The 20,463-nt window shown below is 50.4% G+C and overlaps 9 protein-coding genes across 9 annotated transcripts; 7 read left to right on the top strand and 2 right to left on the bottom strand.

The window, feature by feature from the left end:
• The first annotated feature begins 436 nt into the window (after positions 1 to 436).
• Positions 437 to 3,855, top strand: BDV59DRAFT_188487 (uncharacterized protein). Its single transcript, XM_073691428.1, has 5 exons — positions 437 to 896; positions 954 to 2,774; positions 2,824 to 2,900; positions 2,949 to 3,152; positions 3,215 to 3,855. The coding sequence occupies exons 1-5, from the start codon at positions 521 to 523 to the stop codon at positions 3,713 to 3,715; spliced, it is 2,979 nt and encodes a 992-aa protein (XP_073543341.1). The 5' UTR covers positions 437 to 520; the 3' UTR covers positions 3,716 to 3,855.
• Positions 3,856 to 4,769: 914 nt separating this feature from the next.
• Positions 4,770 to 6,150, top strand: BDV59DRAFT_211072 (uncharacterized protein; the record flags this gene model as incomplete). The annotated part of the gene is made up of 7 exons (XM_073695717.1): positions 4,770 to 4,995; positions 5,176 to 5,202; positions 5,259 to 5,406; positions 5,461 to 5,692; positions 5,744 to 5,814; positions 5,870 to 5,998; positions 6,131 to 6,150. Exons 1-7 carry the CDS (start codon positions 4,795 to 4,797, stop codon positions 6,148 to 6,150), a joined length of 828 nt encoding a protein of 275 aa, XP_073543340.1. The 5' UTR covers positions 4,770 to 4,794.
• Positions 6,151 to 6,924: 774 nt separating this feature from the next.
• Positions 6,925 to 7,859, top strand: BDV59DRAFT_188485 (putative cyanamide hydratase). Its single transcript, XM_073691427.1, has one exon. It carries the CDS (start codon positions 7,000 to 7,002, stop codon positions 7,666 to 7,668), a length of 669 nt encoding a protein of 222 aa, XP_073543339.1. The 5' UTR covers positions 6,925 to 6,999; the 3' UTR covers positions 7,669 to 7,859.
• Positions 7,860 to 7,903: 44 nt separating this feature from the next.
• On the top strand, positions 7,904 to 8,818 carry BDV59DRAFT_188483 (uncharacterized protein). Its single transcript, XM_073691426.1, has 3 exons — positions 7,904 to 8,176; positions 8,247 to 8,473; positions 8,531 to 8,818. Exons 1-3 carry the CDS (start codon positions 8,012 to 8,014, stop codon positions 8,646 to 8,648), a joined length of 510 nt encoding a protein of 169 aa, XP_073543338.1. The 5' UTR covers positions 7,904 to 8,011; the 3' UTR covers positions 8,649 to 8,818.
• Positions 8,819 to 9,266: 448 nt separating this feature from the next.
• BDV59DRAFT_211071 (glycoside hydrolase family 3 protein) lies at positions 9,267 to 11,453 on the top strand (the record flags this gene model as incomplete). The annotated part of the gene is made up of 1 exon (XM_073695716.1): positions 9,267 to 11,453. The coding sequence occupies one exon, from the start codon at positions 9,267 to 9,269 to the stop codon at positions 11,451 to 11,453; it is 2,187 nt and encodes a 728-aa protein (XP_073543337.1).
• A 490-nt stretch (positions 11,454 to 11,943) lies between these two features.
• Positions 11,944 to 15,511, top strand: BDV59DRAFT_188480 (AP-2 complex subunit alpha). Its single transcript, XM_073691425.1, has 4 exons — positions 11,944 to 12,813; positions 12,862 to 13,196; positions 13,245 to 15,160; positions 15,220 to 15,511. The coding sequence occupies exons 1-4, from the start codon at positions 12,362 to 12,364 to the stop codon at positions 15,331 to 15,333; spliced, it is 2,817 nt and encodes a 938-aa protein (XP_073543336.1). The 5' UTR covers positions 11,944 to 12,361; the 3' UTR covers positions 15,334 to 15,511.
• A 252-nt stretch (positions 15,512 to 15,763) lies between these two features.
• BDV59DRAFT_206048 (Con-6 family protein) lies at positions 15,764 to 16,136 on the top strand (the record flags this gene model as incomplete). The annotated part of the gene is made up of 3 exons (XM_073694734.1): positions 15,764 to 15,807; positions 15,852 to 16,001; positions 16,049 to 16,136. The coding sequence occupies 3 exons, from the start codon at positions 15,764 to 15,766 to the stop codon at positions 16,134 to 16,136; spliced, it is 282 nt and encodes a 93-aa protein (XP_073543335.1).
• A 595-nt stretch (positions 16,137 to 16,731) lies between these two features.
• Positions 16,732 to 17,551, bottom strand: BDV59DRAFT_188478 (putative copper resistance protein Crd2). Its single transcript, XM_073691424.1, has 2 exons — positions 17,229 to 17,551; positions 16,732 to 17,160 (listed from the first exon to the last, which is right to left on the bottom strand). Exons 1-2 carry the CDS (start codon positions 17,380 to 17,382, stop codon positions 16,988 to 16,990), a joined length of 327 nt encoding a protein of 108 aa, XP_073543334.1. The 5' UTR covers positions 17,383 to 17,551; the 3' UTR covers positions 16,732 to 16,987.
• Positions 17,552 to 18,047: 496 nt separating this feature from the next.
• Positions 18,048 to 19,922, bottom strand: BDV59DRAFT_206046 (homeobox domain-containing protein; the record flags this gene model as incomplete). Its single annotated transcript, XM_073694733.1, has 5 exons — positions 18,048 to 18,424; positions 18,482 to 18,908; positions 18,960 to 19,089; positions 19,143 to 19,280; positions 19,333 to 19,922. The coding sequence occupies 5 exons, from the start codon at positions 19,920 to 19,922 to the stop codon at positions 18,048 to 18,050; spliced, it is 1,662 nt and encodes a 553-aa protein (XP_073543333.1).
• Positions 19,923 to 20,463: the final 541 nt, after the last annotated feature.

Genomic DNA, 20,463 nt, shown 5'->3' with positions numbered 1-20,463 from the left:
CCTCAATTCCAAAAGAAATCACAGAGAAGGCTTCGAGATAATGGACCTTTAACTATACATAATGCTAAGCGTCATATTCAGTTCAGGAGCGAAGAGGAACGACAGGAAGAACTTCGGCGAATAAAGAGAGCGCGAACTTCAAAACGCGATCAACCAACAACACAGGCAGATACAGAGGCTAAATTAGATCAGGAAGCTAGCCAGGTGGATAAAGAAGGTCCTAAACCACTATATTGGATCGATTCCCAGGGTGGTGTTGAGTAATTTTATGAATAGCCTCAAATTTATCGTTTGACTGAAAATTATCGTTTGACTGAAGCAGACCAACACCCCGAAGGGGGGTGGGGCTGCTGACCTAAAGAGACGGCTATCCGGACAGTCCGAACAAAACAGCCAAGACCCATCAGTGGGGTTAATAACAGTGGGGCAGATAACACTGATTATCAATCTCTTATTTACATGCCACGGTCCCATGCGATCTCTCTGACATTGTGACAGCGCTCGTGAGTTACTAGGAAAAATGCCCAACTATCGTATCGGAGTTGATGTTGGTGGGACCAACACCGACGCAGCCATCCTCAACGTTGATGACACCCATCCCCGCGTCTATGCTTCTACCAAAACTCCTACCACCAAGGATATTACGTCTGGTATCTCCACCGCCATTGAGCATGTATTGTCCGAGTCACGGGTCGACAAGCGTGAGGATGTCCTCAGTGTATCCATTGGAACGACGCACTTTATCAATGCAGTTGTGCAGGCGGATGCTTCGCGGCTCGATAGGGTTGCTGTGGTACGTTTATGTGGTCCGTTCACGAAGATGGTGCCCCCTTTCGCAGAATTCCCGCCAAGATTGAGGGAGATCATGCAAGGGCCGGTGTTCTATCTGGATGGCGGTAAGTAACTGCGAGGATTCTTCCCAAAACTATCGACATAGGGACTAATGGACGCAGGTCTCGAAATCGACGGACGTGAAATCGCACCGCTGAATTCCAAGCAGATCGAGGAAGCAGTTAATAGCATCCAAAAGGCCGGTATCCATACCGTTGTTGTAGTGGGGATCTTTTCCGCCGTTGACTACAATGGCATTCACGAAGAATCGTGTCGACAACAAATGTTGCAACTAGATCCACGCCTATCCGTCGTCTGCTCGCATAATATCGGGGGAATTGGCCTTCTCGAGCGAGAGAATGCCAGTATACTCAATGCTTCAATCTTGCGTCTAGCTCAGAAAACCATCCGAGCGTTTAAGCAAGCTTTGTCGCAAATGAAATTGACTTGCACACTTTATCTCACCCAGAACGACGGCACCTTGACGGATGCTAGGTCAGCCGCCAAACTCCCAATCAAGACATTCTCCAGCGGGCCGACAAACAGCGTCATAGGTGCAGCGTTTCTGGCGAACCTCCACCAGACTCAAGTGTCTACTCAGATCTTGGTTACCGATATTGGTGGCACTACTAGCGACGTTTGTGCCTTGCTACCCAACGGATTTCCCCGTCCAGCACCAAACTTTGTGGACGTTGGAGGTGTAAAAACGGCGTTTTCCATGCCCGAAGTCCTCTCCATTGGATTGGGGGGAGGCAGTATAGTTACGATTAACGGAGATAATGTGCATGTTGGTCCGGAGTCTGTCGGTCATGAGATTACCCAAAAAGCCCTTGTATTTGGGGGAGACGTGATGACTGCCACAGATATTGTGGTAGCATGTGGCAAGGCCGATATTGGGGACAAATCTAAGGTCAGCAACATTCCACAGAATGTTATTGTCAAGGCCAGAAGACGAATTCGCGAGATGCTGGAAGACGCTATCGATAAGATGAAAATTTCAGAACATCCAAGTACTCTTCTTTTAGTGGGTGGTGGCTCTATTATCCAGATGGATCCTTTGCATGGTGTTACTGAGTGCATTATACCACCGCACTACGGTTCGGCTAATGCGGTGGGTGCTGCAATAGCGAAGGTCGTCGGTGAGGTGGATATCATTGCCATGCTAGCTAACACCGAACGAAGTGAAGATGATGTTGTGCAAGATGCGAAGCAGAAAGCCATTGAAATGGCAGTGGCTCGTGGGGCGGAGCGGGACGATGTCAAGGTTGTTGAAATTACGAAGATCCCTCTATCATATGTGACAGGAAAGGCTACTCGCCTGATTATAAAGGCGGTTGGCAAACTGGCTGCCTCAGGTTCGGTGAAAGAAGCTGCAGACATCATAAATGCTGCTGCGAATGTCAATCCCGACAAGGAACAGACCGACGTGAAAAGCACAAGAGACTCAACTCCATTTACCTCCTACTCTGTCACTCCGTCAGCCGCTATGGACATAAGCGCCTATCGGCCTGACGTACGTAACAGAGTATGGTACCTCAACCCCATCGATCTTGAATTTATTGCCACTGGGACAGGAGTCCTTGGGACCGGTGGTGGAGGTCCTTCTCGACTCCAATACCTCCAATGTTTGGATATACTACACAAATCACCCGGAAGCATGCGCGTAATTTCCTTATCCAGTCTAAAAGACTCCGATACATGTGTCTCAGGTTCCTGGTACGGGGCTCCCAGTGTAGCTGGTGAACGCATTCCCGCCGGGAATGAACTAGCACTAGCTATGGAGGCCTGTGTCAGAATGACGGGAAAGGTAGAGGCCACTGTCGCAGTGACTGGAGAGATCGGGGGTGGAAATGGCTTATCGGTGTTCCCAATGGGCGTTGAAAATAACATTCCCGTTGCTGATGCTGACATGATGGGGAGAGCATATCCTACCATGGCTCATTGTATGTGGCTTTTCCTCTGAATCTCTGCCGCAATTCTGACAGAATACAGGTCTTCCATTTATATATGGAGCATCCCCACTTCCATTTGCACTGGCTGATGGCCGAGGGAACACCGCAGTTGTAACGGTAAGTTTTTCCCTCCACTCTGTGAACCCTGGAACTGAGCGGGGATAGAATGCCGAAAATACACGACGTATTGAGTCAATGATGCGGGTCCTTTGCGAGGACCTGGGCTCCCAAGCAGGTGCATCTTCCAATCCATTCTCTGGCGGTACTATCAAGCAATTTGCTGTACCGACCACAATTTCACAATCCTGGTATATCGGGCGAGCGATCCACAACGCCCGCAAAGCTAAAACTGATTTCATCGAGGCATTAGTATTGCTCCCCCACGAACTCAATGTGATACGCGGACTACAAATGGCTAATAGGGTTGGCAGTTTGAGGTAAGCCCTGGAAAACTTCTATATAGCGGTAAGATCGTCGACGTGAAGCGTGATGTACACCGAGGCTACACCATGGGAACATGTATTATCGCACCACTCGGCAATACCGAACGGGAAGGATTATCACCAGAGCCACTTTTGTCGCCAACTGATGGTCGGTATCTCGTGGTTCCTTTCCAGAACGAATATCTTTACGCCTCGTATGTGGATAGGGATGAGCCAAGCGATATCTCCAAACAGGAAGTCATCTGCACCGTACCTGATCTCATTTCCATTCTGGGGCAGGATGGGGAAGCACTGGGCTCGCAGGATCTTCGGTATGGCCTCCAAGTACATGTTATTGCTATGGCTGCCCACCCATTATGGCGGTCTGAGAAAGCCATGAAAGTTGGAGGACCAGAGGGATTTGGTCTGCGAATGGAATGGAGACAGCTTGGAGAATACAAGCCACCAAGGAGCGTGATTGACGAGTTTAATACGGAGAGTGGAAATTAGTTTATATGTCATTGGATACTGGTCGGGTATATTCGCTCGGTTTATGGGGTGACTAGCAATCGAAAGCGTTGAACGGTCGTTCCCACGTCCTCGTTCACTACTGCTGGTGGCTGACTGCTGGGCTGGAAGTCCCGAGGCGCTTCATTCTGCGGAAGTCCATAACCAACTCCCTTAAGGTTCGTCTGAAGTAGTGTCTGATGCGCTAACTGAAATATTTACGGCGTGCTCAGGCCCCTCATGTTCCTTGAAGGAATGGACTATCCATGTAACGGCTAGGCAAACGCCGGCTTTCATATGATGCCAAGTACCACGCGACTCTCGGATGTGCCGAGCGTAGGCTGTCAGACCCGAAATATGACGTCCGCCTGCATGCGTGATTCGATACTCATTGGCGACGAAGATAACTACCGAGCTGAGGTCCCATCAATTGCCGAAGTCCGTGTGAAGTGGAATCCGACATGATACTCAAATTCAGCATCAGAGTTACTCGAAAACACACCTGTACCATCCTGATATTGTTTCCATATTTTGAATAGAGCAATGGCATTATCATTAGCTCCCACAGCCAAGACTGTACGCTCGTATCCCTAGTGTCCATGGAACCACCCACCCCGCAAGGCCCTTGCACCCTTGTCGCTCGCTTGTATTGAAGCGAGATGGTGTTGCTTGAGTTTCACCGAGGAACAACATCCTTGAAACGCCTTGGAGCTACAGGCCCTGGGGGGATATTTCAGTCTTATTGGTCTCCCTCTCAGCCAAGGATAATACCAGGGCACAGATTCCATTCGTGGACCTAAACCACAGATCGTACAAGGGTACAAATCGTTCCCCGCACGTCCAGAAACGGTTCATTCCCCGGGTCTGGGGAACAATCCTCCGTGCACGCGGCCTTAGATCCAGATTCAAAAACATGAACTCTCCCAGGTGCTACCTAAAGCCTGGCGGGATGGAATTACCGTGCAGGACTACTTGGCTTTGCAGGGTACATCGATTCGACGTATCCATTGCAGCGAGAGTATTGTACTATGTCATAACAACTCACTTTCTGAGAAGGCGTCAAGTCTCTTCTTATCTACAATATGAGAAATCCCCCTACTGAGGTTTTGGAGTCGTGGCCAAAGCCCAATTATGATAACCCGGTGTACCAGGGCCCGCAACTCCTCATCGTCGGAATTATCCTTCTGGTACTGAGCATAATCGTGGTAACCCTAAGAATATGGGTACGACTGTATTTGAAGAATACCGCCGGATGGGATGACTGGTTGATGGTGATCGCTGTGGTAAGAAGATTGCACGCTTTTATAGAACCTCTCACTGATACTTGTCAAGACTTTCATTATATGTGCCACAGTCACAGCTAATATTGGGACCACCTATGGATGGGGTAATTATTGTCCATTACGCAACTGGGCCATTCTCTGATCATGCTCTCTTTAGGGTTGCATATATGGGATGTCAAGCCAGAATGGGCAAAGTCTTCATTAATGGTATGCGAATCCCGGCCATACCTGAGTGTAGGTTAGAGCTGACGTAGCAGCAACAGACTAGTTGGTTTAATCAACTTCTGCTTGTCATTATCATGGCATTAGTCAAGCTGTCACTTCTTGTCTCCTACTTGAGATTCTTTACAAAGCCCAGATACAGACGCCTAACGTGGGCTATGATTGTCTTTATTGTACTATGGGCACTAGGTATGAGGCTTGTTGTCAGGTGTTTAATACATGCTAATGACTGCGTTTGTCTAGCATTTATTATTACCCTATTTCTTGAGTGCAGGCCACTAAAAGACTATTGGGAAACCATAAAATATACTCCAGAGACCTGCATAAACCAGGACGCTTCTACTTTCTCCTTCTCCATCACAAATCTGGTCACAGATCTGATGGTTTTGGTACTTCCAATGCGAGTTCTCTGGATGCTCAAGCTACCCATGCGTGAACGCCTGGTCCTCATTACTCTGATGAGCGTCGGAATACTGTACGCATCACCTTGCGATACTGTAACATATCTTAGCTAATGTTCTTGAAGGGCATGTACAGCGTCTGCGGTCCGCGTCTACTATTCCTATCGCACACTCAATATCACCTACGACATAACCTGTTTGTTCTCCGAGTCGCTGTCACAGTGAGGCTGAGTCGCTAATCTATACTACAGGGGACGGTTATGATATTTGGTTGTGGATTTTGGTCGAAGTCAACCTCGCCGTCATGTGCGCGTCTATCCCGACTCTCCGCCCGTTGTTAAAGAAGTTCTTGCCTCGACTGGGATCTCGGGGATCCAGAAGTTCCACATCCAGAGTATGCAGAACAGCAGCATATGCAACAAATCTTGCGTCTCCGGTGTCTCCCATGTCTCCTCCAAAGATCTACACGCAGACAATGGTCAAACAAACTGCGTACTACTCAGATTCAACAGAAGCACTCCGGCTGGTATAAGTCACAGTCATATCATGGTCACGGAATGTAACGAAGTATGATAGTCCAATACAGAAATAATTAATTTTTTTTAATAGCATATCTCCATTTTGACCTTCATAACGGTAAAAAGCAGGCTACTCTTTTGTAGCGCTAAGACGATGCCGTGCAAACCTCCCCTTCCTCCGTCTCCGTTGGGGAATAGTCCCGATCACTGTATTGTCTCGTCTGTAGGGATCAGCATCCTTTTGTCACACGTCCTCGCTTGCAGGTATTTCGCTTATTACTCATTGGCTCTAGTCCCCGTATATGTCTTGAACCAATTACGTGTGAAAGTCTATTTGTGTCCACGTTCTTGGTCAAATCCAGGAGGAGAGGCAATTAGGATTTTTGCTGAGATCGCAACCATTACCAGCCTTATTCTACCATATGATGATATCCCCTGTTCGCCAGCTATGTGTTCATTACCCGATGGACATGGGACATGCGACGATCAAACAGGTTACAGCTTTTGTTATTTCAAAACTTGCCTTGAAGATGAAAAAATTCGCAGATAGTATACAATTTCAACATGCTTGGCTAAAATATTGCATAATATTTGGGGATAGGACATTTTTATGTGATATATACTTTCACTTCGCTTACAAGCTATCGAGCTGTCCATATTGGGAAGTAAAATTCCTTTTTTAATATCTAATGTAGGTCATCCTTTCTGAGAAAACAGCTTACCGTAGGTATAATAGTAACTTACATTTGTGAGACACAATGACTCATCCACAAGCGGGTTCCAAGAGCCACAGAAAACCGCCGTCCCACTCGCAACCCAAGCTTAACGTGACCAGCTCGCATCATCTGCCAACTTTTCTCACAATGTGTCAATTCTTGCACTATATACATACATGTAACACACCTTCATCGCGGGAGCATATTCTTCAGTATATCCCAGCTGACGGCATTGCCCATGGTGCATATCAACTTGCAGAATCTGTTCTGCCAGTGAATATCCTAAACCACAGCATCCGAGTGTTTCTATTCGCACGGTGGCTCGCAGAGCGCGAAAATTCAGAATGGGCATTACCTGAACGACTTAGTATCCTTGCTGTTGCCTGTCTCCTTCACGATGTTGGATGTGCCGCCCAATTCGACGGATCACAACGCTTCGAAGTCGAAGGTGCTGACGCTGCAGCTGATTACCTCCGGCAGCAGAAGGTTGCGGATGCCGATGTGCACGAGGTGTGGCAAGCTATTGCACTACATACCAGTCCAGGCATTGCGGAGCGCATCAGTGTTTGCGCGCGTTTGGTTCGTCAGGCCGTCTTGCTTGATTTCGGGTCAAACCTCCACCAAGAAAGCCAAGCTATTCGTCATCACTTTGAAGGGGCATTCCCGCGGCTGGACATTGAAAAGACTCTTGGGGATGTTGTCGTGGATCAGGCACTGCGCCAGCCCCAAAAGGCACCGCCAGCATCGTGGCCGGGAATCTTATTGCGTGCCAAGAAAGAAAATCCTGACTGGACAGGGGTTAATAAGGCATTTTGATTGATACGCTTTCAGTTGGTGGGCACATAATACGCTTGTATGAGAAGCATGCGATACGAGGAAAGAAAAGCCGAGCGCCAATAGTTGCTGGTTTCTTGTAAGCACAGACCCTTCGAGTTGCCAACAGAAGTAGTTCGCATTAGTTTGAATTCTCTGGACAAGAATAGATACACTGTCTCAATTAGTATAAACACTCAGCACGCTTCGTTCCCGTCCCACAACGACATAAGAAACGCTGGAATCCTACGTGCTTTTATCTGCTTTTATTGACAAGAACAACAATGATTTCCAATGGAAGACACCTATTAGTAGCTACTGTCCGCAATTTCCCACCCTCCTTAGCATGCTGTCGCGCAAACCAGTCCTAGCGGTAGGGACATGGATACATCTTATATTGCGCATCCCACTCTTTCTCTGCGGCGTCACTCTCCTCGCCCTGGCCATATACATGGCCGTCCGATGGGGCCCCGTCAGACACCAAAAAATCTACCCCGCCGTACTAGCAGAGGTTTGTAAACTGTGGTCACCAATGAGGAATGGGAATAGGGAACATAAAGTAGATCCTAATTCATACATAGGCGGTGCTTTCCATGCTAACCGACATCTCCGCTATCATCCTCTTAACCACAAAACTGAGCTATATACCTACGATCGCCTTTTTTGATACTGCTACTTTGTTCGCGGGAATATGGGGAGTAGTGACCATCCTGTTCAGTGATTATAGCTATGGGGACGCTCCTGAGGGAAGCCCAACCGGATGGCAACATATCGATGGTATTACGTTGGCTTTTGCGCTTACTGTCGTGTATAGCCCACCATCGCCCATAATTTGGCTTCGGAATTTGACTAACTACTACTCTAGCTGCTTGAGGGTCATATCGATGATTATTCTATGTATAGGATGCTGTAAGAATCAGAGGGAAAAAAAAAAGGGGGGGAGAGAAAACCCGACAGCGGGCACAGGAAAGGACACAAGTTAACAGTGGAAGTGCAGTAATGGTAGGATGAGGGCCTACAAGGGCATATACTTGGTTATCAACATAACAATAGCAACGTCCTCTATCTGGGAACTCGATGTTCTTGTAAAACTATGTATGATTCTAGACCTATGGGGCCGTTTACAGAAAGCACAATGGTATTGAGATTTGGGAAATTGTTATCATTGATCTGTGGTGATATCTATATCCCTTCCAATACAAATATCGACTTATCTTTCAACCTTCATCGCATCTAACGACTCCGATATATCAGTCAAATTTGGATAATGGATACCATCTTGAGAATTATGGTTAGGCTCATTGGCAACGTTTAGTGACCTAGACTTTTAGAAGGACTTTATCGATTTCTCCGCATATCTGGATGTACCCACTAAATCCTTGGCCAACAGACACAGCATGTCTGTAGTTGGAACGATCCCCTCGGATAAATCCACATCATCTCTGCCTAAAGACGCTGGGGTCCCCGCAGTAAAGCAATTCACAGTCTGTCAGATATCCGTGAGATCAATCCTTTTCACCAAGAAAGATTTATTCCGTCTGACGCCTCATTCAACACACAAGGAGCAACACATTAGAAACAATTAAGCCCATTTCTCGATAATGACCCACTCAGCCGAGTATACTTTCCATGATGCACTTGCTGCAATCAAATCTGGTCAACCACTCGTACATGTCACCCAAATTCTTCTATCCCAGTTAACAAAAGACGAGCGTCTCTCTGTGCTAGATGGAGACGTTGAGTTCTGGGCTGGACTGCGCTCCATTCTCCGTGATCGCTACAACCGAATTCCCTACGTCCATGGCGCTATTCCCCGGATGCAAATTCCGGGGATCAAGTTCACAGATGGTCCTCGCGGAGTGGTCATGGGGAGCTCAACTGCATTTCCGGTGTCCATGGCTCGTGGGGCAACATGGGACCTAGAACTTGAGCGACAGATTGGAGACGCCATCGGCCTTGAAGCCAAAGCACAAGGTGCTAATTACTTCGCAGGTGTGTGTGTAAACCTTCCACGTCACCCCGCCTGGGGTCGTATTCAAGAGACATACAGCGAGGACCCCCTCCTACTTGGCGAATTCGGGCTTGCGTTGACAGAGGGTGTGCAAAGGCATGTAATGGCCTGTGTGAAACACTATGCGCTTAATTCAATGGAGAATGCTCGGTTTCGGGTGAATGTGAATGTGAGCGAGGATGTGTTCCACGAGGTTTATTTGGCACACTTCCGGCGAATCATCGAGGGGGGCGTCGCGGCCGTCATGTCTGCTTATAACTCCGTGAATGGTGAGTGGGCAGGCCAGAATGAGCACCTTCTCACTGAGATCCTTCGACAGCAATGGGGGTTTGATGGCTTTGTCATGTCTGACTTTATTTTCGGACTCCGCGATGCTGCGAAGTCTGTGAAGAATGGGCTGGATATTGAGGCGCCTTTTAGACAGCAAAGGGACATGCATCTGAAAGCTTCGCTTGGCTCTGGAAAGCTGTCATGGACAGATGTTGATCGGTCTTGCGAGAGAATTCTCAGGAAGCAGCTGGAATTTGCAATCAGGACTGAGGATAGCAGCCCAGGCCCTGAAGTCGTTTTCTGCGAAAGACATAGATCTCTTGCCCGTGAAGTTGCTGCGCGGTCTATGGTGCTCCTAAAGAATGGCACGATAGATGGTGCTCCCCTTCTGCCTCTCCAAGCGGACTCTCTTTCCCGGGTCGCTGTTGTTGGTCGTCTTGCCAATGTCGCCAACATCGGTGACAAGGGCTCTTCTCAAGTTTTCCCTCCTAGGGTGGTAACGCCGCTTGAGGGAATTCGGGAAGCCTTGCCGAATGTCGAGATCATATTTGCAGAATCACAAAAGGAGGCAGAATCTCTGGCCACGCAAGTCGACGTGGTCATATGCATTGTTGGCTACACCCATGAGGATGAAGGAGAATACGTTATCCCCGCCCTTCTGGATAATCCTGCCCTTGAAAAGGTGCTTCCACCTACCCTAACGGAGAGAGACCAAGAAACTCTCGCCATATTGCAAGGAAAATTGAACCCAGGAAGCGAGGGTGGTGTTGAGGCTGGGGCAGGTGGCGATCGTACATCGCTACGGCTTCGTGAAGAGGACGAAAATCTTATCACAGCCATGGCAGCACGAAATCCTCGTACTATCGTGTCAGTTACTGCTGCAGGAGCTGTTATTGTTGAGACGTGGAAGAACAAGGTTCTCGCGATCATGATGAGCTGGTATAGCGGTTCTGAAGGGGGTCATGGACTAGCGGATGTTCTCCTGGGTAAAGTTGATGCAAGCGGACGACTTCCTTTCTCTATACCTGTTGACGAGTCACATTTGCCCTTCTTCGATCGGGAAGCATCAGAGATCCACTATAACCGATGGTTCGGGCAGCATCTACTCGACAAGCTTGGAGTAAAAGCCGCTTTTCCCTTTGGTTTTGGACTTTCTTACACCACCTTTACTATAGGAGAGGTGGCTGTCGACCAGACGGATCTGGAGTATTTGCAGGTTGGGTTTAAGCTCCAAAATACTGGAAATAGACCTGGACGGATCATTGTGCAGGTTTATGGCCTGCCTGAATGCGATGAATTTCCCACGCGCGTCTTACTGGGATTTGCTCCGTTTGATTTAGCTGCTGGGGAAGAGACAAAGACCCAAGTATCAGCATCTCTTAGGCCTTTGCAGCAATGGAATGACGGCAGGTATAGTCTACGGACTCACGGAATTGGAATTGAAGTGGCGAGATTCTCCGGAGATGAAAATGCGGCGAAGGCAGACGGCATTGTGTCTTTGATATAAATATTTTTGTAGAATTGGAATCTTCTGAAGAAATATATTTTCGGAGCCTATGCTAAGATCAGCTGCCCAATAATTCCCCATTTCCTATCGGTATATTAACATGGATCTCCCAGGATTCGGAAATAGATAATATAATACGGCTGAACACCGACCTTGACACGGAGGGAACTATATGTTATAGGTTACTACCATGTTATCATATTGGTGCTCTAGACATACTTGCCAAGGACATGCTGGACCTTGATATGCGAGTTTGAAGACTCCATACTGCGTGTAAATTTGCCAGCATCTTTTTACTCCAACAAAATTGCGTCTTTCACATGGGCTTCTAGCCCCATTGCGTCGGTTGAATGAACATGATCCTAGAACCATAGTCGCTTATAGTCCGCTTGCGTCGTGCACCGCCACACCGCATCAACGTTGTTCCGCTATCTCCGGCGGATCAGCAGCGCCCGTGGCTCAACACGGAGAAACGGGATGCTTCAACTCCCTAAAACCAACTCCGACATCTGAGCTCACGACTGTCCCTCTAGCTCCGATCTCGATCTACCTACCGGGGGCTTCGAATTTTCCCTAACGGCCACGGTCTCTGAATCCCATCCCTTCCCCTAAACAAACGTGTCATCCCTTGTCGCCTTATTCGACGTCCTTCCGCGCCCTCGGACCTCCCCTTGGAATCTCCGCCATGATTCATGCGCCATAACGCCGCTTGTGGATGACCCGGAACTGCACTACGATAGCAGAAAGAAGGCACATTGGGACATGTTCATATGATACGGAATACTTCGAGTGAATTACGTCGCTGTGGTGTTTGCGATTGTCCGACTAACCAGTGAGCGGCTTCTGCCCTGCGAAATCCTCCCTGTCCTTTTCGGTGTTACTGTGACGTCGTTGCGAGTCTGCCCACCATGTCATCCATGCGAGGATTGGTCCAGTTCATCGCCGACCTGCGAAATGCCAGAGCGCGCGAGCTGGAAGAGAAACGTGTGAACAAGGAATTGGCCAACATCCGACAGAAATTCAAGGGCGGCAGCTTGAATGGATACCAGAAGAAGAAATACGTGTGTAAACTTCTTTACGTCTATATTCAGGGGTACGATGTCGATTTCGGCCACCTGGAGGCGGTGAACCTGATCTCCTCGACGAAATATTCTGAGAAACAAATCGGATATCTGGCCGTCACGCTATTCTTGCATGAACAACATGAACTGCTGCATCTGGTGGTGAACAGTATTCGGAAGGACTTGCTGGACCATAATGAGCTCAATAATTGTCTCGCTCTGCATGCGGTGGCCAACGTGGGTAGCAGAGAAATGGGCGAAGCGCTTTCGACCGATGTTCATCGCCTGTTGATTTCTCCGTGAGTCGCTCGTCTTTGGGGTGTGGTTCGCAGCTAATTGGAATGCAGCACTTCCAAAGCGTTCGTGAAGAAAAAGGCCGCCTTGACGTTGCTCCGACTGTACCGCAAATATCCCGGTATTGTACAGAATGAATGGGCCGAGCGTATCATATCAATTATGGACGACCCAGATATGGGTGTCACCTTGTCAGTCACATCCCTTGTCATGGCGTTGGCCCAAGACAAGCCCGAAGAATATCGTGGAAGCTATGTCAAGGCTGCTCAACGGCTGAAGAGGATCGTGGTTGACGGCGACATTGCGCCGGACTACCTTTACTACCGGGTGCCGTGCCCTTGGATTCAGGTTAAGTTTCTCCGTCTATTGCAGTACTACCCTCCGTCAGGTATGCATCCTAATAAAATCTACTTGGCCGTCTGCTAACTATCCGCAGAGGATAGCCATGTACGCGAGATCATCCGCGACTCCCTGCAACAAATCATGAATTCCGCCATGGATTCGCCCAAAAATGTCCAACAGAACAACGCTCAAAATGCTGTCCTTTTCGAAGGCATTAATCTACTCATCCACCTCGATACGGAACACACTCTCATGATGCAGATTTCCTCTCGGTTGGGCAAATACATCCAATCACGTGAGACGAACGTCCGGTATCTGGGTCTGGAAGCCATGACGCATTTCGCCGCTCGAGCAGAGACGCTGGATCCCATCAAGAAGCACCAGAACATTATTCTTGGATCCCTGCGGGACCGAGACATCAGCGTTCGGCGGAAGGGATTGGACCTAATCTATAGCATGTGCGACACGACGAATGCCGGTCCCATCGTGAACGAACTACTACGCTATCTTCAAACGGCCGACTATGCAATCCGCGAGGAGATGGTTCTGAAGGTCGCCATCCTCACAGAGAAGTATGCCACCGACGCCCAGTGGTATATTGACATGACGTTGAAGCTTCTGTCGCTGGCGGGCGACCACGTCAATGACGAGGTATGGCAGCGTGTAATCCAGATTGTCACAAACAATGAGGAACTGCAGGCGTACGCTGCCCACATCCTCCTCAATTATCTGAAGACCGACTGCCACGAGAGCCTGGTGAAGATCGGATGCTATGTCCTCGGCGAGTTTGGACATTTGATCGCAGATAACGAAGGCTCCAGTCCGATTGAGCAGTTCTTGGCCTTGCAGGCCAAGATGATCACGAGCACTGATAACACCCGCGCCATGATCCTGTCATCGTTCATCAAGTTCGTGAATCTATTTCCTGAAATTAAACCCCAGCTGCTGCACATCTTCCGTCTGTACAGTCATTCCCCCGATTCCGAACTACAGCAGCGCGCTTTCGAGTACATGTCGCTGGCGACGCTTCCCTCGGATGATCTCCTTCGCACCGTCTGCGATGAAATGCCGCCGTTCTCGGAGCGAGCATCCATCCTTCTCTCTCGACTCCACCAAAAGACCGCGGGCACGTCTGACAAAAAGACCTGGGTTGTGGGTGGCAAGGCCGCCAACGCCGACAAGCAAGAGGTGCTCATGGCGCAACACACGGGCCTGAAGCGCACCTTCACCACGATCGTCAACGGCACTAGAACCGGAGCCAACGGCAAACCCTCGGCCAGTGCTACCGGCGATCTGGCCGGGCTAGACCTCAATACTTCCTCCGCACCGCCCCCCAACATGGCCAGCGCCGCGCATCTGACTCCCGAATGGGACGTTGGATACAACCGGCTGTACTTTGCGCACGAGGGCGTGCTCTTCGAGGATGCCCAGATTCAGGTTGGCCTGCGGTCCGAGTACCGTGGCCACATGGGCGTGGTGAAAATCTACATCAGCAACAAGTCCAACTTCGGCATTGGCTCCATCACCACTACCGTCGATAACCCGGCCGCGCCCAACCTCAAAATCGACACCAAGAGCCTACCGGACGCCTCCGTCCCGCCCGCCGGCCAAACCCAGCAGACGCTCTTCTTCGAGAGCAAAGGCCCGTTCACGGACGCGCCCACCATCCGGATCTCGTACCTTGCCGGTGCGCTGCAGGCATACACGCTGCAGCTCCCCGTCCTGATGCACCGGTACATGGAGCCGTCGACACTGTCGGCGGAGGAGTTCTTCAAGCGCTGGCGGCAGATCGGCGGCGGTCCACTGGAGGCCCAGCACACGTTCGGCGCGCAACCCAAGGCCAAGGACATCAGCGAGGCGTTCACGCGACGGGTGGTGCAAGGGTTTGGGTGGAAGATCCTGGACGGAGTAGATCCTAATCCGAAGAACATCGTCGGGTGCGCGGTGTATCAGTTCGCGACGGGCAAGACGGGGTGTCTGCTTCGGCTAGAGCCGAACTACGAGGGCAAGGTAAGTTCTACAGTTGGAATCGAAGCGCACATACTGTTCGCGACGCTAACGGGAAGTAGATGTATCGGGTTACGATCCGGGCGACGCAGGAATCCGTACCGCAGTCGCTTGCGAAGCAGATGGAGCAGCGGCTGTCGCAGGGGGATTTGGAGGAGATGTACAGTGCGCGGTAAGGAGGATCTGTGTTGTGACTTGTGGTGTTTGACGTGTTTCTTCGAATCTCTTTCTTCCGCTGTTTGGCGAGTGAGCGGGTTGTATTTTATAGTACATATACATACCTACCTACCTTGTGTTTTTTTTGATTTGTACGAGCAGTTATATACAGCCTGTTGATAGAAAAATGACGTAGGGATTTGGTCCGGAAGTTCGGCCCTGAATGGTGCCAATCAGGGCTGTCGATAAGATAAGATTAGGTTTAGAGCGTTGAGCCCGCAAATTACGGCCCTATGCACGATCTATACGCAGCCATTATGATCTCAACTGACATCGGTGGCGGCTATGATATCAAACATGCTGGCTATATAAAGGCCACCCATCCTAGGAGACAACTATATCTGCTCCATTCAACAAACAACCTGAGAAGGCAACAGCCGCATATCCACCATGTCCACCGAAGAGAGAGTCAATGCCATGCGTGGCTACAAGGCGTGAGTATCCTTGCTCCATTATCAAATAGAGGCTAATAATCTAGCACCCTGAGCAATCCGCGTACATCTGACGAGGCTAAGGAGCACGCACAGGAGATGCTCGATCAGTTGGGTGGTGAGCAGCCTCGCGAGGAACTGTATGAACAGGAGGATCGCGACAAGGATCCTACCCGCGTTATGGGAGGCCTGAAGGCGTGAGTGTATGCCACATGTAGGAAAGAGTGATACTTACGCGATGCAGTGCGCGTCAGAATCCGAATGTGACGGAGAGTGGTAGACAGAGGGCTGAGCGAAAGCTGCGTGAGATGGAACAGCAGCCTGAGGAGTAACGAGTTTGGATGTATGAGAATGTTCATGACTGTTGGCCTTTAACCGTATTCCTCAGAATGTAAATTTTTTCAATCCTCAATATTCAGCTGGTAAGAAAATACTATCACACATGCTGCTGCTGGACAACGTCACGTATGTTATATTAGTGCCTTCTGAGGTCGTTCAAACTACATGACACATATATAGGCCAAAGCAAATGGGTATATCGCAAAAAAAAAAAAAAAAAAGGGCCCTTTATATAACCTATACACACATCCGTCGAGCTGCAATCTGCCTCCTCAGCCCCTCCTGCTCCTCAAGTGACTGCAAATGCTGTAACCGCTCCTTCTCCGTCGCACGCGCGCCATTTCCTCCTCCAAATCAGCCAACCCCATTTCATCATATGGTCTCGACCCTGACTCCGGATGATCCCTGCCGAGATGGCGATGGACACAACTGAGACTAAATTCTTCCGGGTTAACAGCGATTCTGGAGGCAATCACATACAGATAGTACTATTTAATTCGGAGAGGGTGGTGTAGAGAGTCCGAAATACAGATGTGATACCTGTTTTGGTTAAACTCCGGGGAATCCGGGGTAGAGCCAAGTTATCAGGGCATCCCCAGAGAGCTTATCCCCGCATTGTTGATCGTCAGAGTGTACGGGTTGATTGGATTTTGTACTCCGCAGACTGTACGCTGCATACGTTTGGAATACCAGAAGGTTTATCCATAGCATCTAACCTTATAATGAAGCTAAAACAATCATCGTGATCAGCATACCACCCTTCCATAAACTAACCCACAAACCGAAGAAGTTCTAAAACCATGACATGCACCAACTCCAAACACCTCCCTGCCACATAAAACCTCTACCGCGCCGTAAAGTCCGTCTCCATACCCTCCCCAACTGCATCCACCTTCGCCGACTTCTCACACGTGCATGAAGTCGAGGGCCGCTGTCCGCACGGACATGCCTCCCCAGTCACGGGGTGGTTCTCCGATGGGGCCCGCTCGCAGGTACACTGGCCAGCCGGACGGGCGTCTAGTGTAAACACATTAGCACTTCTGCACCTCTTACACTCGTTTGCTCTTGGGAAGAGCTATACTTACGGCAGGAACAGCGGGCGCCGGAAATGGTGTTCTCAGTAGCGGCCTTGTTGCAGGTACAGTGCAGAGCGTGCTCCTTGCCGCAGGAGCATTTGGCCTGGGCGGCACAGATGCAGGAGCCGTCACCGGAGGTTTTGCAGCAGCTGTACGAGGGCATTTTGATGTATGAGGATGACGTCACGGGGAGATGTGCAGTCCAATTGATAAGATGTTGATAACTTGAATCTTGATCAACCCCGACAGATTGAGAATCGAAATGCACGGGTAACGGTGGAAAAGATGTTTCTTAACACGTTTCAATACCTGAAAACCAGCTGAGACTGAGCACCAGACCGACAGGACGAACCTGGCAGTCGAAGACTTTATACTCGCGTGTTCAACAACCGCTTGCAACCCGCTTAGCAATGCGCGCCCGCTGATTGGTCGACAGTCGGCGACGATGACAGATCGGGTCTTTCCGAGTGCGCTGATTCGTCCGTCGGGAGGATCAGGCCATCAGCCGACTTTTCACGCGCTGTGATTGGATCGCCACGGGAGGCTGAAGTAAATCATAGATTATGACTAAACCGGAAGTATGTCGAATGTTCAAATCGCCTCCAGACGGGAGGAAACACGAATATTCAAAACAGATAACGCCGTATATGTCCAATTGTCCACCACCAATAAAAGACAAAATGCAAGCAACAGTTTTCCTCCTCGCCAAAAGATAAACATTAAGAATATGCACTCATCCGGAGTGGCCAGTCAACCCAAACAAATTACCAAGTAGAGGAGAAATATAATCTGTGCAGGTACCAGGTAGAGCATAGAGAACCAAGTACATTAGAGATAGTTGGCGTATTCAAACGTCTGGCTGCCAAACTTCGCCCCCATCACCGGGGTGCGGTCATCTGCCGCGCTGCTAGCCGCGCCATGCGATACGGCGCTGGCGTCCGAAGGGAACGACGCAGGGAGGCTCATGCTGGACGCGTTGGCCTGCGTGTACGGAAGCGCCGTGTTCATGCTGTAGGGGTGCTGCGGCGGCGGCTGATGGTGTTGGTCATACGTGTAGGGTCGGTATTCCGCCGGCTCGGAAACAGGCAACGACTGCAACGCGGGCATCTGGCGCCCCGGCTGTTGCATGTGCGAGCTCATCTCCATCCCGTATCCCTTCGGCGCGGGCATCGTCAGCGGAGACTGGTAGCTGTGGACCGGTTGGTCTGCGGAGCATTAGCCTCCATCTAGATGAAAATAGCGCCCAGTGTGGGAGAACTCACTGTGTCCATCCATGCTGTAGGGCATGTGCGGTTCGGTGGGAGACACGGAGCCATCCATCTGGCGATGCTGGTCATACCCCACGACCATGCCGTTGGGGCGGCTCATGGCGTAGTCCATCGGTCGTCGGCCGTATGGCAGGCCCGGGTGGGCAAGCGGCTCGCCAGGTCGAGAAAACCGCCCTGGGAAATGCAGACTGGTGTTGTATGAGGGCTCGGAGAAGCTGCTGGATCGTGGGAAGGGGAAGGCGTTGCGGTTGCGCTGCATGGTCGATAGAGGTGCCGGGCCCCGGCCCACGGGGGCAGCGTAGCCCTCGAGATTCCGGTCGGGGCCTGCCGTTGGGAAGCCGTTATTCGTGGACGCTGAGCTCAGCGGCGAGATCACATAGTCGTCGTCATTCAGTCGTTGCAGACCGTCTGTCAGCAGCATCTGCATCGCGTTAGCATGCGGTCTGTGAGGGATCGTTCCAAGGAACGCTACCGGTGCATCTGGCGCTTTGCCATCGAATGGAGTGCGTAATACCTGAGTCGTATCGAAGTCATCTGGTAGCGCTCTCGACTTCAACATCCGCTCTCGATCGTTGCTCGTCAGGCGCTTGAGCTTCGCTCGTCTGCGGGGAATTAGCCGCCTGTCATGATTCAAATCGGAATGAAGCAGGTTTACCGATTCTGGAACCACACTTGCACCTGGCGAGGCGTCAATCCAGGGATCTCTCGAGATAGTCGTTCTCGATGGGCCGCGTCGGGGTGTGCCTGACGGGTGAATTCACTCATCAAGAACCGCGTTTGGTTATGGGTAAGTCTGGAAACAACGTCAGTCCTTGTCCCACCACCCAAGAGCAGGTATCACTCACCGAAATCGCTTCATCTTCTTCTTATCGTTCTTCGACTCCAAGGGTCTCTTCCCGGGCGATGCCGTGCCCTCATCGGAGGACGCAATCACCTCGCCCGTATCCTTCTCATTCTCGCGAGTCTGCTCCGCTTCAGTTTTCCGGTTCTCCGGCTGCGGTGTCTTGGGGCTGACAGCCGGCCGCGGAGCCGCCAACACTGGCTCGCTGTGGTTGAGCTTATCCAGCCTCATCCGGGACAACGACGTGTCGGTAGCCGCCGGAGCATTTCGGTGCTCTGAAGGGTTCACCCGCAGCTCAACGCCTGGGTACTGAGCAGAGCTGGAAGGTCCCGAGGATGCAGGTGCAGCCGTGGCCGGTGGAAAGGCATTCTCAGCCTTCAGCACGGCCGGTTGCATGTCGACGGGGGATTTCTTTCCCGGCTGGTCTTCTATTTCCCACGCCCGTGGGGATCGCGATGGGAAGACCCTGGTTTTGGGCGAGATCTGTTCGGTATTCCACGAGCCCGTCGGCCAGTGGGTCGTGATGGCTGATAGATGTGATGTTGATGGTGGTGGCAATGAAGACAACCAGGCACACGGTCCACTGATTGACATGGTAGAAGACGGGTAGCCCTACTCCAGGTAACTATGGCAGTAGGGAAAATTCAGCGTTGGTTGATGAGAATGCAGTTGAGGCTCACAGGCTCGAGATACGAGATATAGAGGAGCGGTAACAGAGTCTGCAGGGGAAAAGTTCCGGCGCTTCCTGAGGTAGTCCAGATCCTTCGAATGATAAACGAGTGAAAGACGAAGGGGGTATGGACTAGAAGGTAAGGAGAGATGCACCGCGTTCCCAACTCCGAGGGATGAATAGACTATCCCGGATGACCGTGAGCGAACAGCACCAGCAAGGTCTTTGAACACGGGGACTCTTTTTTAGTCACCACGTCCCTCCCCTTGCTCACCCTGAACTATGTCCGCAGGGCGATAAAAAAAATAATAGTAATTAAAAAAAAGGAGAATCCCAAAGTCAGCTAACACCAACGGCTAACAGTAAGGAGGGTCGATCCCTCTGCTGGGTCCCAAGTAGGACGGGGGGCTGCCGGGACGGTGGGTAAGATGTTATGGACGAGATTAAACGGTGCTTAGCCAAGCG

The sequence above is a fragment of the Aspergillus ambiguus genome, assembly GCF_047715705.1.
Source record: "Aspergillus ambiguus strain CBS 117.58 unplaced genomic scaffold BDV59scaffold_54, whole genome shotgun sequence".
Lineage (NCBI taxonomy): Eukaryota > Fungi > Ascomycota > Eurotiomycetes > Eurotiales > Aspergillaceae > Aspergillus > Aspergillus ambiguus.
This window is presented reverse-complemented; position numbering and strand designations above follow the sequence as displayed.